Source organism: Aptenodytes patagonicus, chromosome 15, assembly GCF_965638725.1.
Source record: "Aptenodytes patagonicus chromosome 15, bAptPat1.pri.cur, whole genome shotgun sequence".
NCBI lineage: Eukaryota > Metazoa > Chordata > Aves > Sphenisciformes > Spheniscidae > Aptenodytes > Aptenodytes patagonicus.
The window spans coordinates 121,621-142,252 of NC_134963.1; the positions used below are offsets into that span (position 1 = coordinate 121,621).

A 20,632-nucleotide genomic window follows, 5' to 3' on the forward strand; every position below is an offset into this window, starting at 1 on the left:
TTAGTTGTTGCTAGGTAGTGTTTACACTAGTCAAGGACTTTTCAGCTTCCCGTGCTCTACCGACTAAGAAGGCTGGAGGTGCACAAGAAGCTGGGAGGGGGCACAGCCAGGACAGCTGACCCAAACTGGCCAAAGGGATATTCCATACCATGTGACGTCATGCTCAGTATATAAAGCTGGGGGAAGAAGAAGGAAGGGGGGGACGTTTGGAGTGATGGCGTTTGTCTTCCCAAGTCACCATTAGGCGTGATGGAGCCCTGCTTTCCTGGAGATGGCTGAACACCTGCCTGCTGATGGGAAGGAGTGAATGAATTCCTTGTTTTGCTTTGCTTGCGCGTGTAGCTTTTGCTTTCCCTATTAAACTGTCTTTATCTCAACCCACGAGTTTTCTCACTTTTACCCTTCCAATTCTCTCCCCCATCCCACCACGGGGGAGTGAGCAAGAGGCTGTGTGGGGCTTAGTTGCCGGCTGAGGTTAAACCATGACAGTATCCAATTAAGACAATCCAATTTAACATTCATGGAAACAAAAAATTCTTATTTCATGGGTTCATTCTATTCTTAAACCTAGATATTATTCCTAGATATGCTTCTGAGATATTATTGTACTATACAGACTAAGATCAGATACAGTCAACAAATCCTGGAAACACCAGGATCTAAAATAGCAAACTGAAGCTGGAGTTTCACTAGAGGTACAATCTCTTGAATCTTTTGGCTTTTATGGCTTTTAAAAACAAATGCAGGTAAAAAGAGCTGAAGGAGTTTGATGACAGAATGCAGATCTTATGAGCTGCACACATCAGACTTTTATATTAAATTTGTAGGTAAACTTGATTATTCAACTATTCAATTTGTAGATAAATATAGAGTGACTGGAATGCATCTATTCCAGCATCTTCATTTTTTACATTCTTTGAATTAATCTTCATTTACATGCAAGAAAGTCCAGAGTAAAATTCACCTGCTCTGTGTTCAGATGAAGATGTCACTCAGTTTTTATGCAGGGAGCCAAACATGATTCTAAAACAACATTTTTAATAAAGTTGTTCCTTTGTATTTCAGCTAAGAATATTTGCGGTGCTCAGAAAGCAGCATCATTTCTTTGGCAACCAAGTTCAGATTTCTATAGCAGCAAGGACAATTCAAAAATTAACACAGTCTTTCCTAAAACTGCTACTGCATAAATCTCTGCTGTACACTTAACCAGAGTTACCTGGGCTGAAGTAATTCCTCTCTAAAGGGCAACGTACAGTGTGAAACATTATTTGAACTATTTTACCCATAAGGTACTTGAGATATTATGCACAGTGCAAAGGCTTCTGGGAGCACAGTCCCTGCATTGCAGTAAGCTCAACTACTCTCTAAATTCTTTCCTGGTGAATTACGGTAAAACTGGAGCATGCTGGGGAAACACAGCAAAGACACTGGAGGATTATACAGGATGCTCACTGAAGCCAGGTTGCACCCAGAACTGAAGAACAGTCACATTTTCAGCTGAGCTGTCCTAACCCAAATACTATTTGATGAGGTGGCAAGCTCAGGTTAGCAGCATTACCGTATGGGATTTAATGGGATTTTTGCAAGGAGGACTCAAATTGTAGCTTAAATGAAATAGTCTTAAGATATGGGTAAGGTAACTCCTCCAAGAATATACTTGCTCTCAGCTTTCAGTATTAGAATTTGCTTCATTTATCTGCTTTCACCGAATGACAAGGGAACTTTAAATTTTTCTAGGACAGAACTGAGAAAGGAAAAAGAAATATATTTCAAAGGGTGCAATTATTGCAGAATCAGTATTGGAACTAACGGCACTAAAATAATTGTTTAAAATTAAGCCAGTTTCTGCCTCAAGAACTCACAGGCAAAGAAGATGGATTAAATATATCACTTTCATTGTACAGCACAATTGTATGACATCCAATCAAAGTAAACAGCACATGCATTTATTTTCAATTGCTGCCTTTCAAACAGATAAAACTATGAAAAGAATAAAAAACAAATCTTCATTTAAAAAAAGATTGTAAAATCCTCAGGAACTACCAATGAAGCAGGCTAGTAAAGTTCCCCTTCCTGCCATTTTCACTGAGGCATTTGTTAGAACAGCTATGCGTGACTTGGTAAATACCATGTACCTGCACCAGAGGAAGCAACGAATAAACCGTAACATAAATAATTTGTAGTATCTTCTGCAATAAATACCTTTATCTTTATCACGTGAAGACTTGACTGGAAAGGACTTTTGGAAGAGACTTCTTTATAATGAATGAAATTCTCTTGCTATCTTGGCATTGATAATATCTTTTTTTATATATATATGCACACACATAAACATGTATGTATGTACACACACACGCACACACAAACATACAGCTTTTATACCGATGATAATTGTCAGGAATAAAAGAAAAGAAGAATAGAATAAAAAAGAATAAAAGGGGCCAAAAGACCTAGCCTATGCAGAAGCTCTATGTTCTGTGCCATGATGAAGAGCAGCCCTGTCATGACTAGTTTCCCAGCTGACAGCCCATAAGAGGATGAAAGCAGTGTTGAAGAGGTAATCTCTTGTGTCCCAGCAATTAGCATGCACAAATATTAGCATGGTTTGTTACAGGACGATGATTACTTTGTTCATGACTCCCTGGAGGGCCACCCACAGAAGGGAAGTAAGGCAACTTACAGTGATGGAAGGAGAAAAAAAGGCAGAGTCTGATGCCTGGCACTGATGCAATGTTGGCCACCTACTCATGACCAGGAGAACTGGATTTTGCTCCAGTTCAATTGCAAGACTCTCTAGATTCTTCTCTTCAGGCTTCAGACACACAGGAGAGCATGTCTGCTATACTGCTGTTCATAATATCCTTCACTTACCTTCCAAAAACTGTATGCTTCTTGTCCAGATATGCACAAGAGCGGAATGTGATGAAGCTGGAAGGAATAAAGACGTAACAGTTAGCATATTATCTCATCGACACCCAACAGCAGCCAGTAATGCTTAAAAATGGAGAGTGTACGCAACAGGTCTCTGAGAGAGGACAAGCCCCTCTCTCTCTCTGGCTCCTCTCTGGGAGGCAAGCTGGCCAAACATCCTTTAACTCCTCTGTTTTGTGGGTTTTGTCTTGGATTTCTGGAGTTTTGACTTCTCATTTTTATACCTCACTAACATCCCTAAACAGTACTCCAAGCATGGTGACTTGTACAAAATTAATGTGAGCATCTGCCTCCTTGACCAGGCAGGCCCTGGGAAGCTCATGCAGGACAGGGAGACGTGCATCCTGCTGGAGAAGTACATTTCTTGTGCATGATTGGGAGCTTGTATCCAGCAAATGCAGTTATGTAACACAACAGCCAGTGTAAACTTCCATCTTTTAGGATATTTACTTCTTGCGTTTATCTTCCATTAAATTGGCCTGTCAGTGATCCATTTCTTCTCTGGACAGAGCAAATTTGTGCTTTGGATACAAACATGGCAGAAGAATACTTCAAAGTGTCAAAAGTAATGAAAACTTGGATTTTTAATTTTTACTTAATCGGACTTTTAATTTTCGGGGTTGTATTTTTAAATGTAAACATGGGAACTAAAATACCAAATCCAAAGCAACCTTTACTACTAAAACTTTTCTCTAAAGCTTAATGCTTCTTTGGAAGACTCAGACTACAAGCATATGAGACAGAGGTTTCCACACTGTGGTCTGCAGACCACGATGGCCCATCTTGGCTGGACATGCAGTGCTGGCTCTCCTCCCTGTCTCCATCTGTTACACTATATTAGAGACAGCTAAAAATATATAAGCATTCCAAAAGCACTCTTCCGTATAAGCAACTGCCTCAGGAAGTTATATGATTGCAAATAGGAGGGGCTACAATCTGCCAGACAATCTATTATGATGTAGCTTGCCCTAGGAAAGCTTTGAGATGCTGTGCAGAATGCAAACTCCTACACAGGGCAAACATTACAATGTAGCCTTCTGCATGCCTTCTTTGCACCAGTTTATTCCCAGATATCCAATACTTAAGATTATCAAGTGGTCAGTTATGTAGCATTGTAATAAAAAAAAATCTGAGCAGTAGCAAATATACAGAGAAAGCTTCTCATCCATCACCGCAGTCAAAATAAAATTAAGGACAATGGAATTAACATAACTCAGGATGATCACAGAGGAGAAGTCCCGAGCATTATTCGAGCATCACCTTACACAAGGGACCCGGATCACTCTGCACTGCAGTGTCTATCACCTATGGGGAGAGCTACTCACCCAGTTCCTAAGGTCACAACAGTTGCCAGAAGTGTCTAAACACTGCCTAAGAAGCTTTATAAATACGGGCAGCTGGAGTCTCTCAAGGACTTCACATATAAAGGAATTTCATATTTCATTTGCAAATTTCAGGGAAATATACAATCACATTTACAGCAGCAGATGACGTGACTCAATATGGCACATCACTGATGAACTGTCTTTAACTTCTGTTTCTAGAATCCCTTTTAACAAAAAAAAAAAGAAGAAAAAAGCCTCTACTCTCCCCTAATTTAGCACCTGAGTGCTGGCAATAACATTCAAATCCAAAATAAGCTCTACAGCAACTCGATCCTGCAAACTGCCTAACGTGCTTAGCCTTAAGTATGTGAGTAAGCCTATTAAAGGCCCTGAGACAAGCACTTGCGTTTAATTAAAGCTAACCGCACTACTGCATAGTTTACAAGCCATAATAATACTTAGCATCGTGAAGACCAACACCAAGAATCCCCTCCCTCCCCAGTCCCAACACACAGTACTGTACACACACACATGCTCACTCTCTTTCCTGAGGCTCCCAATAAAAGTACAACTTTTTTTTATTGCAGTACTTAGAGAGCAACTAATAAATGGATGGCTGAAAGTGACACAATATTTTCAAAAGACTGCAGGCAAACACCCGTATTAATGTTACACATAAAGAACGTTATTATAACTTCACTATCTTTAAATTTCATTTGTTGTTCTTCCTACTTCTTCATTCATTTTTTCCTCATTTTAGTCCTCATTCTGCTTTTGTGCACTGAAAAACAAGACATTCTCAATCCCAGATTCTGCACTCTGCCACATCTGGGTTCTACACATTTCAACAGCGCAGAACTGTTCTCATTTATTTAAAACCAGGTGAGTGAAAAGAAGCAACATTTCCATAGAGTATATGTTTCATTTCATTAAGCCCTTTCAAAAAGTTCAATATGGGGCTAAATTTAAACAGAGTGGAGAGGTGTAATGATCTCACAGGGATAAGTGGGGGGACACGGACAAAAATGAACAAGAACTTCAAATCATAAAACCAGAAAAGACAAATTAATGATGATATGATAAACCTACAGGTCTTCTTGCTGTGCTTCACTTTGCTCTTAGATTGGGTAACGGCAACTGTAGCTACCCTGATTTCAATATGCAACACTCGACAGAACATTTCACTTGACTGAACTTTAAGGAGTAGCTCATAAAATGTCACTTGTTTTCTTAACAGAGTAAGACACAGTGTCTAGAGGGAAACAATAAAACACAAAAAGCAAGTGACTACTTACAACTGTGATTTGTTTGTGTTGGGTCCCGAATTGGCCATACTAAGAACACCACGTCCCGTGTGGGACAAATTGGGCTTATATTCATCTTTGAAAGGTTTTCCCCAGTAAGATTCTCCTCCTTAAAAGAGAAAAGATGATAGAAGAAATGTTTGTTTTCATTAGTTTCCCACTACATTTTTTAACAGGCACTGACACTAAATTCAAGGTTTATGGCACTTCTGATCACTATGTGTATAATATTTTCTTACCTCATCCCTATCACTAGGTTAGTATTTGAGCATGCCCTTGAAATCAGATGTTTATAACTGGCAACACAATTCTGTGCCCCCACACTATCAACTGCAACAGACCAGACTGTTTATGAACAGCATTATATATTGTGTGCTAAAGAACTGTCAAGGATTTAATTTTTTACTGCTGGTCCACCATAATTTTTCTTTTTTGAGACATTAAATCTTTAAAAGTGGCTTCCTGACAAAACATAGAACAAAGAATTACTAGCTTAATTGCACTCTGGATTAGCATTGCTTCTGGAAATAAGTGTCAGGGAGATGAAATATGTTCATAAAATCAACTAAGAATAGGAGCTATAAGGTCAAATGCTTAATTCCTAGCTAAACAATGAAAAATGGCAATATGTATTCCTCCAAAATAAAAGGCAAAACTTAGATTATTTGGACTAGATACCTGGATGATGTAAACACTTAAATGCAATGAAGTCAAAAGGATGATAAAACTTTGCACAAGCCGCAGACCCAGCCCTCCACAACTGATTTCTTTTCTGTGTCTGTGGATAGAAAGAGGGTCTGGCAGACCTCTCCTCCTGGCTGTCATTTTTACATTATTTATTACAGATCTGACATTTTCATTTGCACTTTCCTCCATGATCATTCTTAGTAAGAAAAATGAAGGCTGAGATGAGTCATAGTTTTACAGTCAAATCCATAATCTTGTTTGACAAACCATGAAAAAATATTTCACCTTAGCATAGTATTAAAAATAAAACAAACAAAACTATCCAAACAGGCAGCAAGTCTGGTCCATCTGTAGAATTGGCTCAAGAATCTTCTAGAGTAACTGTATTACTTGCGAAGCAGAAGGTCAGTAAAGGATCTGCAGTGCTCAACGGTATTCCCACATGTAATACAGAAAAACAATTTGATGATACAACTGCACAGGCAAGCAGCAAATAAAACTGAGGAATAAAACAGGCTCCTCCCGAAAACCTTATGCAGAAAATCACAAGAGTGCATCAAATGAGAAAAGAATTTCAGATGATACCACAAAAACAAAGCATCACATGTGGACAGCTGCAAGTGCAAGTGGAACTAAGTAAGCAAGAAATTTTGGAAGAAACTGACCCACTTAAAAACCCAGTTAATCATGTTCAAAAGACCTATTAACAGAGTTGAGTGTAGCCTGCTCTGCAATTTGACAAGAGGCAGCAAAAGGGGACAAACCCTGTAGGGATTTTCTGTAATTAGGAGTAGAGAAGGAGTGATTACTTCAGCAATCTTTGGCTATTGAATATTTTAAGATCAGCTAAATTACATCAGCTTGATCCCCTATGCCAATCTCTTCCAGTAGTGGGTGAAAGGGATATGGTACAGCTGCAGCCAGCTCTACTGTCTTGAAGATGAATCCAAGACCCAGCTATTCTAGGCAAATCCAAAGTGTTCAACCTATTAGAAAATGTCTTACCAGAAGCCAGTAATTTTCTTTGCTAGTGAATCTCCTTGTGTATTCCTATTTGCTAAGAGAGGTTACTTGTGCAGTGCCTGCTACTTACTTTGTCCAGAAAAACAAAGTTCTTCTAGGTTAGTAAATAAACAAGTTACGCTCAGAATATAGCGAGGCTCCACGCCAACAGGATTGCCCGAAACCAGAAACACACCTGCAAAGCCTGCAGACCCACTGCCCATCAACAGCACTATGCTCTGCGCACTATTTCTCCTTCCCTCTTCACCTTTCACAGTTTTCACCTTTCCACTTCCATTTGGCCTGGCGGGGCAGCACTGGGGACGGGTTCCCTGCCCACACCGCCACACCACTGCAGTGCCATTGCTTAAGGCCCTGCATTTCTGCTCTCAGTCACAGCCGGAGCTCTTTGCACCTGAGTAACAAACTTCACTTGGACTTCCCTTAGAGAAATGCGTAATTGTGCTTCAAAGGATCTCTTGAAGGAACCCCTAATTATTTGTAAAGCAGATGCACTTGCTACAAGTCCTAACCTAGAGGAATTTTTGCTGTCTGAAATTTTCAGATGATATGCAAACATGAACACAGCAGCATGTGGCCAAACCCTTGAGTCTGTTACACCCTTCATATAATTCCAGTTGATGCTGGAAATACAGCATTGTCAAGCTGCTGAAAGCGAGTGGAATCAACCCTGAAGCCTTCGCTGGTCAGAAAAATAATTCAAAAGGAAAGAGAAAAATTGTGAATGACAGAGAGACTCTCTCTTTCTGGCACAACAAGCAACCAGACCCAAGAGCTTGCAGACAGGAGCAATGAGCCATGATCTTTAGGTTTTGGAATATTTATTTTTGTGTGATTTTACTTCAGATCATGCACTGCAGGTCAGAATTAATCTCATATGTATGAAGGCTAACTTTGTTTCATTCCAGTTCTCTGGAAATAAGTGCTAATGTTTTAGTAGATAGTTACAGCATGAGATCCAGTCCCTGCTTCCCCCTGCCATACAGCTGTTTCCATGGCTAATTCTGTCTGCCCGGGAGCTGCAGCAAGAACAGAGAATGGCCTGTGCAGCATTCGCCTAAAAGGCCAGATGTCCTATAAAGGATATAGCTGAAGTATCTGCGGAGGCCTGGCAGCACAGACTGGCAAGGGGCGGTGGAGACGCTTCAAAGGCAGGCAGTCAGCAGTACAGGAATGGTTTGGGGTTTTTTTGTTGTTTTTTTAAAAGAAAAAAAAAATTAGAGACAATACTTTTTTTTTTTTTTTTTTAAGGAAAAACCCTAAAGTATTCTCCTTAAATTAAAAATAGCCTGAATGTGCTGTTTGTCAAACTCCTGCTAACCTCTGGAATTGTTCCAGGTTCAAGTATCTGCTTGAAGCAGGAGCAGACAGAGCAAGCCAGAAGATGGCGAGTTAATGTGTTTTTTTTTTTTTAATTACTGAAACCCAGAATCACTTTCTCTCTGAAGATTAGGTACAGATCCCTCACTAGTCTACTGCCATGGCAGCACAGTGCCTAATGCTCAGCCGGGGTGGGTCTGGAACAGGGATTTTAGATTCTTACATTTTACTCTCTATGGTAGAGCTCAATGTAAACTCAGGAAAATGAGTCACAGGCTCGAAACCTACTACTAATAATTATGAGGCATTCGGAAGTATCTAGCAGATTTTACTGTGTTTATTCTCGACACAGCTGGGAGGTGTGGCTGTGCCATCTTTTTCATTTTCTGAAAGCACGATGGATGCAGACAGACAGAGGAGCTGGGACCGTCACACTGTCTAGCTCTAGCCCTCTCATGTTACACTCCCCGTATATGCCATAAAGACAGGAGGCTCCTCCTTATATTCCCCAAATCTTCCTCTGAGAGCACACAGATCATTGCTGACTATATATGGAGTCACGATGATGCAAAAACCTCACCCCAATGCTGATGTACTAGCCTACAAGCAAAGCCCATGGAAAACAAGAACTAACTCTGGGTGTTAGATTCACAGCGGGCAGCACTGCCTGCCACTTCACCTTCCTCTCAACTTACTCCTGATAAGATTATCTTCTGTCAAAGTGAAGCTGTGTGCCTGCTGGACCTGCAGATGTTTCTGAGATCCTATTACAAAAAGTGCTGGAAAAAAAATTCTGGGGGCTTCTGTGCTAGAAGTCAGAGGAGTTCACATGGCAGCAGACATGGCCCCGGGTAGGTACTGCCACTGGCTGGATTGGTGTTGGGAGTGCAAAATGGAACAGTACTTACAACCCTGCACATGGGGGTCTCCTGTTTGCACAAAGCTGGAAATGTACTTGGGATCAGCCACGGAAATACACTGGCCTTCTAACAGCATTTAACCTGTACAACGTCAAAGCTTTCAGGAGCCAGAAAGAGTTTTTGCACAATTCTGTAAAATAAGAATCACATGCCTACCCAGATAGCGAAGATTCAAAGCTGAAGGCAGCTGGGAGCCACTTCCCCACATTTTTAATAAAAGAGAAAAACTCTTAAATTAAAGAGGTGTTCACCTAATTCTCCCACAGAGATGAAACCAAACAGACCACACAGCTCATAGAAAAAATTAGACTGTATTCATCATTTCCACTGCTATCCAGACTGGCAAGATATATTTAGCTTGTAACTGAAGCATGGTTAGTTATTCAGTCTCTTATCTGCACCTTGTGCTGATAGTGAAAAGGTGAATAGATGTAAACTGACATCTGAAGCAATCACACATTAGCAACTATACAGAAAAAAGCCACGTTTTCAGATTGTCTTTTGAACTAAACCAGCTTACTCTTTGGTAGCCTTTATTCCTTCTAAAGGCATTTTTTTCAGAAAGTAATTTTTTGGGTAAAATTACAGAAGTTGTACAACTTTCTTGCAAAGAGCTGAGAGATGCACCTAAAGCTTCAGAAATGTAGCATTCCAAAAGCCAGGTGTGAGCTGACAACCATTCATGACAGTTGTGATTTTAAAGAAATCCTTCCTTTTTCTGGCATAAAAATTGCTAAGCAGTGGTAAGGAAGTGGGAGGGCTCTGATTCACAAAAATAATGGCTTACTTTCTGTAATTTTCTTCTTGTCATTTGGAACAACAAGGTATGTAATAACATCTGACACTTCCATATAGCTTTCCAAGTGAGATTCTTGAATCATTTTGCAAATACGAAAGCCTTAGCTCAGCCAGTAAGTGCTTCTCTCCCTTCAGGTAAAAGGACACAGTACTTTTAACCCCACATACCAGAGGCTGGATTTTCAGAGGGGCTGCAATCTAAAAGGAGTATATTGCTAGATAAAAAGGTCCTGCTCTCGTCCTTTTGCTGAGCTTCAATCATGCAAGAAAAGGGGCTCTAAAACCGGTTACATTTAAGGAACTTCCCTTGTTAGGAAATCACATTGCAGAACTGATGAAGTTTGTCCACAGTCCCTTTGCTATTGACAGTTCGGGGGGGGGGGGGAAGTCCTTCGCTCTATCAGTGGTATTTTATCTTGGGCTTTTACAGCTATTATATGCCTCCTTTGTGCCCTCCTGAATTCATAAATGGACAGAGGCACACACAAGCCGATTCATGAGACCTTCCAACAGGTTGCAAGTAAGAGTAGCTGAAAAATGCCTGTGCCGCTTTGAAAATGTAATGTTTTGCGTATAGTCTTCCCTTTTTCATACAAAGGGTGTAGGATATTAAACCTATTTTTCCTACATGCAAATTTTCTTCTATTATTTGGAACACTGAAAATACAGAGCAGCTGCTCCACTTGCACTAGCATGAGTTAGACAGAATTACTCACAATGTTCAACAATTTAGTTGTTATGAACAGCAGGAAAAGAGATACATCACAAATCTAAAATTCATTTTCAAATAATTAATCATTACAAAGAATGACCATGACTCAGCTTATTGCTCTGAATACTGCCTCTACGGGTGGTTATTTTGTTAGGAAAGAAATAAGCTGCTGCAGCACAATAACACTTCTCCCAGTAGTCTTATGAAACATTAAGTTGAAGGCTATAGAAAATTAGTTTGGTCCTCTAAATCAGTGTCAGTCTTACAGGACTGTATATCTAACTGCTTTGGCAATGCAGGTCTGCCAGCGAAGCTAAGGTAAAACTCTATTCCCCACTCTTTTCCCAGTGTGGTATCTCAACTTCTAGATGCCATAATGCTAATTTTCACCCTCCTCCATCCCAAGGTTAACTGCTGAGTACCAGGAATCAGTTGTCTTTCATGTGTCTGCTGGGTCACAGTTACTTTTATGACAGCCTAACAAGCGACTCAAAAAGGACACATTGGGGTGCTGAATAATAAAAGAAATAAGGATCAGTGCTGCTTACAGATAGGACTGTTCAGCTGGAGTAGTTGTGGAAGTGGACAGTCAGTGACAACCAGCCTGGCATTTTACATCTGTGAAATGCTTCCAAAACACAAGCATGCTTATCTAGGTGAGCCGAGAGCACAGCTGCAGTCTATGTATGTATGACATGTAACCTTACATCATGTTGTACTGAATGTGCCTAAATCCACCCAGAAGCCAAAGAGTCCTGGGCTTAGTTAGCAATGGAGTGGGTGATCACCTAAGCATTTGGGTGTTGCAACCATAAACCTGACACCTGTTGCTGGGATGAATGTTATATGACAGAAACCAAATGGTGGGAAGATTTTTGAACAAGTCTGTTCAAGTTCCTGAGCTGATGAACAGGAATAATTAAATAAATATAACAAAACAAAAAGATATACAGGCTTAATGCACCTTCCACATATCAGTTTGGAAAAGGTGGGGTTTTTTTAAACAAAAAAACAAACAAAAAAACCATCCCAAACCTCTTAGCCAGAAAATTTCAGTTAAAGCAGAAGGTTCTATGTGGAAGAGGAAACAAAGGATGTTCTTTTTTCTGAAATCTTCCTACAAAAGGCTCTAGCAGAAACAATTCTCGCAGTTTAAAATATCGACGTTTAAAAGGTAACCTCCAAATAGTCTTCCCTATTGCCAATTGAAATATCTGGGAAGAAAGCTGTTCTACTCTCATATGCTTCTCTGATATTACAGAAGTCAAGTTATTTACTCCTCCAGTAAACCTTTAAAGACCATTAAATCTTACGGACTTTTTAGCTTTCAAAGATGCATCTTTTTTTTTTTTTTTTCTCCTAAGAACCAGTGAGTCAAAGAAATACTGAAATTCCTTCCAGCTGCCAGAAGAAATAAAAAAGGGAATTTATACTGTAAATAACACACAAGACACAGGTAAAAAAAGGTACAAAGTACTGAATCCCAGTGCTTTACTCCAAAGCTTTCCTAACATGAATGCTTGTCATCACATTAATAACGCGCAAAACAATGGACCAAAAATTTTTACACCATGGGAACCTAGGAGAGCATCACTACATGTGCCATGTTCTTACACTGCTGCCAAGCTGTACCTTCCTCTGGCTGCGCTGCTGCGGAGAGAACATAAAGCCAGACAAGCACCTTAGGTCTGGCCACCTTCTTACAGCATGTGGCTCGAGATGTGCAAATGAAATTTCTGCCTCACATTCAAGTGTCCAGGATCTATCAGGTAGTCAGGAACAAATCCCGACAGACTACTTGCACTCTCTGAACTGTCTAAGCAGCTTCACTTAAGTAAGTATTAAACACGCAGGCATGACAGTTCAAGAGAAATCTAGTAGCCCACCATGCTGTCCATTTACAACGTTTTCTTGTGATATTATCATATTCAATAGTGATTAAGTAAGGATATCTAAAATTCAGCTGTCTTCAAAAAATAAATACCATTCAGTTGCAAAGAAGATAGCTGCATCATTTGGACTCTACAATAATTGCAAACAGTCTCTAAAAATCTGCAACACATATCTATTTGAGTGTACACTGTCCATTTTATTAGAACTTTAGTAGTCTTGACAGATGTTTGCAAGACATCTCACCTGCAATATATTCATATTTAATTAAGAATGACAAGGAGGAAAACAAGATGGAAAAGACTAGAGGTCATTACACTCCTTTTTTTAAATAAAAGAATACACATAGGAGGTTTTTTCTCCTATGGGCTTATTTGCATTTTACTTCCTACTTGCTTTGCCAGTAGAGCTCAGTCTTGACCTTCAGTGCAGCTGCACTGCCAGTCCTCTGCCAACTGTTAATTGTGCTGTCTTAGAATACTTCTACCATTTGCACAAACAGAGACAAGAACGACACCAGCAAGTTAATTTTCATTCCACAGCAGGATCTGAACTCCACCCTACAAGGGTGAAAGGTGTCTGAGTCAACCCATTAAATTTCTCCCGTCTCCTGATACCTCTTTAATTTCTCATTTTAAAAGATGTTCCTGATTATATATTTTGGGATTTGAACCGCAACTTTCCTTATAACAAAATCAAATCACATTTCTTTTGACAGTCCAAGCATATACGGTAACAAATCTTGTTAATGGGCTTTTGCCATCAAAACACAGAACCTTTTAACTAGTCTCAAATCTTAGAGTATGCAACTGTTGATTATAGCATGCAGTAGAAGAAAAGCTGTTGGGCAACTTACACTAACATTATTTACAAAGTAAATAGAGCTAAAGTATTTAACAACTACAAAGACATCTTTTTTGGATGACCTGTGAGCACACACAGAAGAATATAGCGCTTGCATACACAAGTGACACATGTATGAACTAGAATAAAAATGCACAGAACCCCACAGGACCAGGCGAGGAGCTGTGGAGGCTGGTGACATCTACAAGTGGGTAAGATAAAAGGTGCAAGTGGAAAATGAGCAGATTTACAGCAGCAACTAGACATATTACATGATGTATCTATTGTGGTGGGCAACGCTCTGAGGACCCTTCAGCTGCTATGTCTCCTGACCATTTCTGATATGACTGTTACGCAGATCTCCAACTAAGGGAGAAAGAACAGGCAGAAGAACTTAGTAACAGTGATCCCTAAAAGTTAGAAAAAGAGCAGCTTGGGCTTTACAAGGCAAGTAGCTGGGAGAACAGATGGTATCTGGCCATTCACCAATTCTGAGGCAGGTCTCAAGTATTTCATTAATGCTGAATTTGAAAGCAACTTTGCATGAATGTGTTTCTTCCTTTGTTCTTTGCCCTGGAAGGCCAGCTGTAAAATCACTATAATTTTCATTTATTTATTTTCTGGAAGAAAAAGGAAGCAAAGACCCAACAAGAATTCTGCATGGAAGAGTACCCAAGTTTTAGACTGAGAATGTATCGGATGAAATTTTGAGCATAGTTAAAATGGTCATAAAAATATAATGATAAAACCTCTGCTTTAAAGTAGAAATACTCAGAGTGTACCACATATCATCATTTAGAGAATTTTAATCTAAAAGGTGTCCAGAAATAAATGTAACAACACAGCGCATTAAGTGAAAACAGTTTACTTGATTCAAACTCAACCTTACCTGTTCCTGTTCCAGTCGGATCACCTCCTTGGATCTGCAGAATTAAAATTAAATCAATAGGTTACATAGATATCTGTGTGAAAGACACTAAATACAAGCCATAAAAGCCAATTCTGCTCAATTTTCTTCCTTCTGTATTGTGTCATGTTGACAAGTTAGCAACAAGGAAACCATTACTACTTATTTGGAGCTTATTTTATCAGCTGGCTGTCATCTCCTACATTACTTATCCAAGAGCAGAATGACAGTTTTATAAAAATAATAGGTGTCTTGTGGGTAAATAGGGAAAATAAACAGTCTCAAATGGGTTAACCAGATCATCCTTTCTATTATGCGCTGAGTCGTAACCTGCTTTTTAATTGATGATGCATTGCTTTTGGAACTGAAAAGGCTTTACATTTTGCTACTAATCCTCCACATGATGGGAAGGCAAAAAATAAGGGAATATGGAATATTTTCTGTATCTGAATCTTTATTCTCAGTATCCCCCTCACTATCTGCAGTAGGGAAAATCCTCATGTGAAACCAATCTTTCAGCAACAAAATTAATCACTGTATATACATGCAGGATCTACAGAAATAATATTCTATATTCTAATGCCAGTAGAGGGAGCGTGACATGACTAGTTTCACAGTAATAGCACACAAGCACAATTTTAGTTGTGAGTTTAACTGTGAACTGAGATATACAGTGCTGTGAAAAGAAAAAAAGTTTTTAGGATGACAGGATGGAATGTAACATTCAGTGATGTCCCCTGAAAGATGTGCTCTGCCTTCAGGATCAGGTTGTTAATTCTTCTGAAAGGAAGTTACAGGACAGCTACAATATCCTAAGCTGCCTGGACCGTACCTATGTTAATAAAGATCTTTGACTACCAAAGTCAACTTTCTGGTTCACTAGGTGCTCTTTAACTCCTTCACAAAGAAAGCCTGGGCACCTACTCCTGGAGCACACTCAGGAAAGGATGATGTGACAGTATCTGAGTACCACAACCTGAAACAGAAATTCAGCTGCTTTCTAAAGTTTCATCTGAATGGGATTTCAACAGGCCACAGTATTACTTATCCAAATTAGCATTTCCCTCTCTCTCTCTTCCCCCCCCCCCCCAGCTTCTGTTCCTCAACCACCCACCCACAGCTTGGGGAAGGTAACAAGAGCCTTGCCAAGGCAATGACTCTCAAAGGCTTTGTCTGGAACGGCAGCAAAAGCACTACTAAATGCAGTGATGCTCCAAGTGACAATATTAGTCAGACACAGTTGTTAGTAAGACTAGTAAGTACAAATTTAGTAAGTTAGGACAATCCTAGTTCTGATGGTATATTTAATATACATCTATTGCAAGTTGTCATGCATGGAAGAAACTAAAACTGAATTAAGCTAAATAAATATTTTGAGGACATCACATACTGTGCATTATACAGGATTTGTTCAATACTCACCACAAAATTACGAATTGATCTGTGAAAAATTGTTCCATCATAATAGTTCTTCTTGCACAATTTGATAAAGTTTTCACATGTTCGGGGTGTCTGAAAGACAAACAGAAGTTTTAATTAAGCAATACCTTTAGACAATCAAATTGGTCACTACACTGTTTACAAGAATCACTTTTCATTTGTGCCTTGCAAAGAAACAATCATGCAGGACTCTTGAAGAGGAATGAGTCTCTGTCTACATAAAAAAGATGTAATATATGCTCTTTTAAAGTATACTGGAGAGACACACACTGTGTTAAGTAAATTAAACCCAGACCTTCCAATTAGCACAAAGAAGTGCTGAACACTAGCTCAGATAACATGAGCTCCCAGTAGACATAACAATGGTGAAAGCAGGTAAGCTCAGAGACTTTCAAGTAACTTAGTTCCAGCAGTGTATCATAATCCTGTTCCAAAGGGGGACTTCTAGCACTGAAAAAAGTTAATTTCCTAGAGTAAGAAAGAACCTGACTTCTCTGCTCCACTATTTCAAAGTGAGCACATTGAAGATAACTGGGAGAGAAGCATTTGGTCCTCTTCACCACTTGGAACTAAAAATGTGGCTGACCCCACAAGTCACCGGACTACAGGAAAAATAAAAAAGACAACTTGTTTTCAAAAATCTAAAAAAAAAAAAAAAAAAAAAAAAAAAAAAAGAAAAGACAAAAAAAAAGACGCTAAATATATTGCCAACTTCTAATTTGCTTTTACAGTGCAAATTAAAGCTATTTATTTGAATTTATAAGCCATGGCATTCAAACAGTACCCTCTGAAAAACTTTACTGTCTACCTAATTATCCTTCCACTGTAATTGTATGGGTTCTCTTCGCTGCAATACTAAAATACCTTCACATGTACAAATACAAGTACAGAAACAGCCTGTTTTCTATACTTGGACATATTTTCCAGCCCCACTGTGGATTATATGCATAAATATATTCCAGTTTTACAAAAGAATACATCTAACTAATCTGAGTTGTTACAGGCCTTGAAAATACCCTTATTGTTGTATGTGCTTGCAAGTAAAGCCCCAGCATGAGTTGCAATGTCTGTAAATGAACACACACACGACTCGAAGCCCCTTTCTGAAAGACACTGATTCACTTTGCATTGGTATGACATCATTCTTAGTCTGAGAGCAGCAGAGAAAGAGAGTGAGACTGAGCCATGCAACCTGAAGTGACTTAAAAGCAAAAAAATAAGGCAAGCCCAGTTACAATCATTTGAGGATGAAATAATCTCTGTCTTTTTAAAAGCAGATCCATACAAGTATTCATCCGGAACCATACAGAACTTCAATTTTCTATATTTTCTCATCTGAAACAATCATTCTCACCCCTCTTTATTGACACTGAAATGTCTCTTAATTATCCAAACAAACTCTACCTGCCATTATAAATTCTTTATAATGATTCCTTCTTAATTACTCTACACAGATACAGATGCCAGTTGCCAGCTGGGCCATAACTGGAAAAACAAACAAATTCTAATGCAATCTTACACCAGCTATTATCTCAGATTCCCTATGTAATTCATTACTGGGTTAATATGGTAATGGTACCATAATGGGTTTATGGTACAATGCCACTAGGACATGTATTTTGGTAGCATCCTGAGGGCAACTCATATGTAAATAGATTCCATAAAAATTGTTTCAAGCAATAGGAGGTTTTCCTACAGTTTCAATGTTTATAGCAAATTTGAAAATTTTTCTTTGAACTGGACATATATGCTTGAAAATAATCTTTGTACATAACCTTTCAAGTAAAATTCAATCCCTGAAGAATCATTTGTGCAGCGTATGCTTCCTTTACAAGACAAATTATACCAGCCTTGATCCTAATGTAGTGCTATTAGTTATCACTCATGAAAAATGTCAGTAAGGATAAAAATAAGTTTAAAAAATTTCTTTATGAATCAGAAATGGAACAAGCAGGTTTTAGCCTAAGGCACTTTATCTCATGAGAATCAAGCACTCTTTGGAGAGAGAGACACAGTTAATAAGTTCTCTGGGGGGAATACAGCAACCTGTAATTAATTTTTTAAGAAAAATGAAATCAGGCGAAAGACTGAGTCCCCTAGGAATACATACCAAACCATTTTAAATTTGCACAACGTTGATAACTCAAAGCAGATTTCCTGTTTATTTTCAAAACAACATTTGTAAAATATACATCAAAAAAACCTTGCTCTAGTAATGTATTTTTTGTGTAGGACCTATGCTGACCCTTCTCTCTAAATGGAATTCTAGTTATTATATCTTTTCCCAGAAACAAGCTTTTCAAATGCAACTGCAGAAATAGTTAGTATACATGCAATAATAATTTCACTGCAAGGTTTTCTTTAAATAATTGCCACCAAATTGGTTCCCATGGTCACCTCATGCATCATACAGATATATTTGGCAGGTAAACAGTTCCTTAGCAACATTACTATTACCTTTTACAGTGCTTTTTAGTAGACACACATAAAAAGGTTTGCATTCAAGTGGTAATAAACCCCAGTTTCAGTCATGTAGTTCATCTAGAATATCTGGCTCAGATTATCTGATTTATTCAAAGCAATTAATGTTCTTGCCAAATCTCACACTGCCAAGCACATTTCAGGGACTTTTTTAAGCAGCATCCTGTCCAAAGCAGGAGAAAAAGGCTTGAGGTTTATGGGGAAGGTGTAGATCCTAAGTAATGAAGTTACATTCTGCATTGACCATTCAAACATAGCCAGTCTTTGAAGTCTTTGTTCCAAACTACAAAGACTGATGAGAAATACATATAAACAAACCTGACTTTGTTATTTGAGTGCAAGATCTTGTGGAAGATGTCAGACTGGCAGTCTTGGAATGCAAAACTGTCTACTTCTTCAGAAAATTCCTCCACACCACTTGTCTCACACCATTTCTGAAGGAGGAAGGGATGGTCAAGGCACCTGGAAATGCAGAAGTGTAGGAGGCAATGCTGGTTTCTTGTTGCCTCATTATTGACAATGGACCCCAGGCTCTCTTTGTACTTCTGGCTGTTCTTGTCTCAAATGACCTCAACAGCAGCAGCTAACTTTTCACTCTTACTTTTACATTAAGCAAGAAATGATTTAAATTATTTTAATCTGCTGACTATGACTTAGACATACATGTAAGAAAGCCAAGGGAAAAATGCCACCTTAATTTGTTAACCTGTTGATCTGAAAGCCACCGACAGAAAAAAGGTTATGTTTTAAATCTACTGCAGTATCTTCTGAGAAGGATGCAGTGATAGTCCTAAGAAGTCAAATTTAAAAATTGTGGAGGGCCCTTCTCTCCGAAGAGTGTGGTAGGACAGCCCTGAGAAATCCTCCTTTTCTTCAGTCAAGTTGGGACCACATAAGTGAACGCAGTGCTTCTGTATAATGTCCTTCAACTTAAAGACACTTCTCTCTCCAAATGACAAACAGTAAGAAAAAACCCCAAAACTTATACCAAAATGAGTCTCCTGCTCCAAGTATGCTCCCCATTTATTTTGTAGATGCCAGATAACTGTCTTTCAACTGTTGAAAATTCACACCCAAGACAAGTGGTAAAATTTTAATAAACAGTTTGAGACAGGAATCCAGAAGAATACTTATCCCAAAAGATGACACAAATGCTTTGCTTGGCTCACAGATATGTATATTTAATGGGGAAACAGCCCAATGGTTTTCTAACTATTTTTAAATCTCCATTTAGCTAACACACTTAGTAGGTAATTCTACATGGAAATACCAGCACTCTACTAGTTACTAGGCCTGGAGAAATTTCAGAATTGAAGAGAGATTGCTACTATGACCATGCAAACACAACAGTGACAAGAGGCTGACTGTGAAATCATGGATACTGGGAAAACACTAAAGAAAGGAATATAAAATTAAAAAAAAGGCAAAACGGAAAAAAACCCCTGAGTCCTTACTATAAAGTTCTTAGAAGAAAAGCAGATTTTATCTGGTTCCCCCTTTAAGTATCAACGGAGCCAATTTCAGTTTCCTTTTTACCAGCAAGGGTGGCTCCAAACCAGGCAAAATTAATCTCTCTTGCTCATCCCCAGACCTGAGGGGTAAGACTAACCAAGCCAGGTCACTATCTGCTTTCTCAGTTTGCAGCTCTCCTTTCTTATCAGTTAAAATGGGTCATTACATTTGTAAAAGTTACCTTAACTCAGAATTTGTATTGGGCAGCTGAAGAGCCAACCAGAAGCAGATTAAAAACCTGCAGCACTCCTGTTGCCAACGTATGGGAGATGGGAAAAGAGAGGAGCTTCTGAGTCGTTGCCATGACTGCGAGGAATAAGGCTTTACTATGTGAAGAGCTAATCATTTCAAAATGCTCCATCCCTTGAGGATCTGCACGAACCTTGAAGAGAAATTTCACACTAAGCATTCAGAAGCTGTCATTCACATATCTGTATAATTTCCTTGTGCTAATTCCACTTCCCTTTTATTTCTTTTTGTCTCTCTAAATTGGATGAACTGTAGTAGTTGCACTAAACTACAGAGCCTTGATATATGCT

The 20,632-nt window shown here is 38.9% G+C and overlaps 1 protein-coding gene across 1 annotated transcript in view; it reads right to left on the reverse strand.

Moving 5' to 3' along the window:
• PPIL2 (peptidylprolyl isomerase like 2) overlaps nucleotides 1-20,632 on the reverse strand; it is a 79,343-nt gene that overhangs the window by 12,387 nt on the left and 46,324 nt on the right. Inside the window, exons 13-16 of the mRNA XM_076352730.1 lie at nucleotides 16,083-16,172; nucleotides 14,643-14,676; nucleotides 5,552-5,669; nucleotides 2,872-2,928 (exon numbers count right to left, since the gene is read on the reverse strand). Coding sequence (XP_076208845.1) covers nucleotides 2,872-2,928; nucleotides 5,552-5,669; nucleotides 14,643-14,676; nucleotides 16,083-16,172 — 299 coding nt within the window. The remainder of the gene's footprint in view (nucleotides 1-2,871; nucleotides 2,929-5,551; nucleotides 5,670-14,642; nucleotides 14,677-16,082; nucleotides 16,173-20,632) is intronic.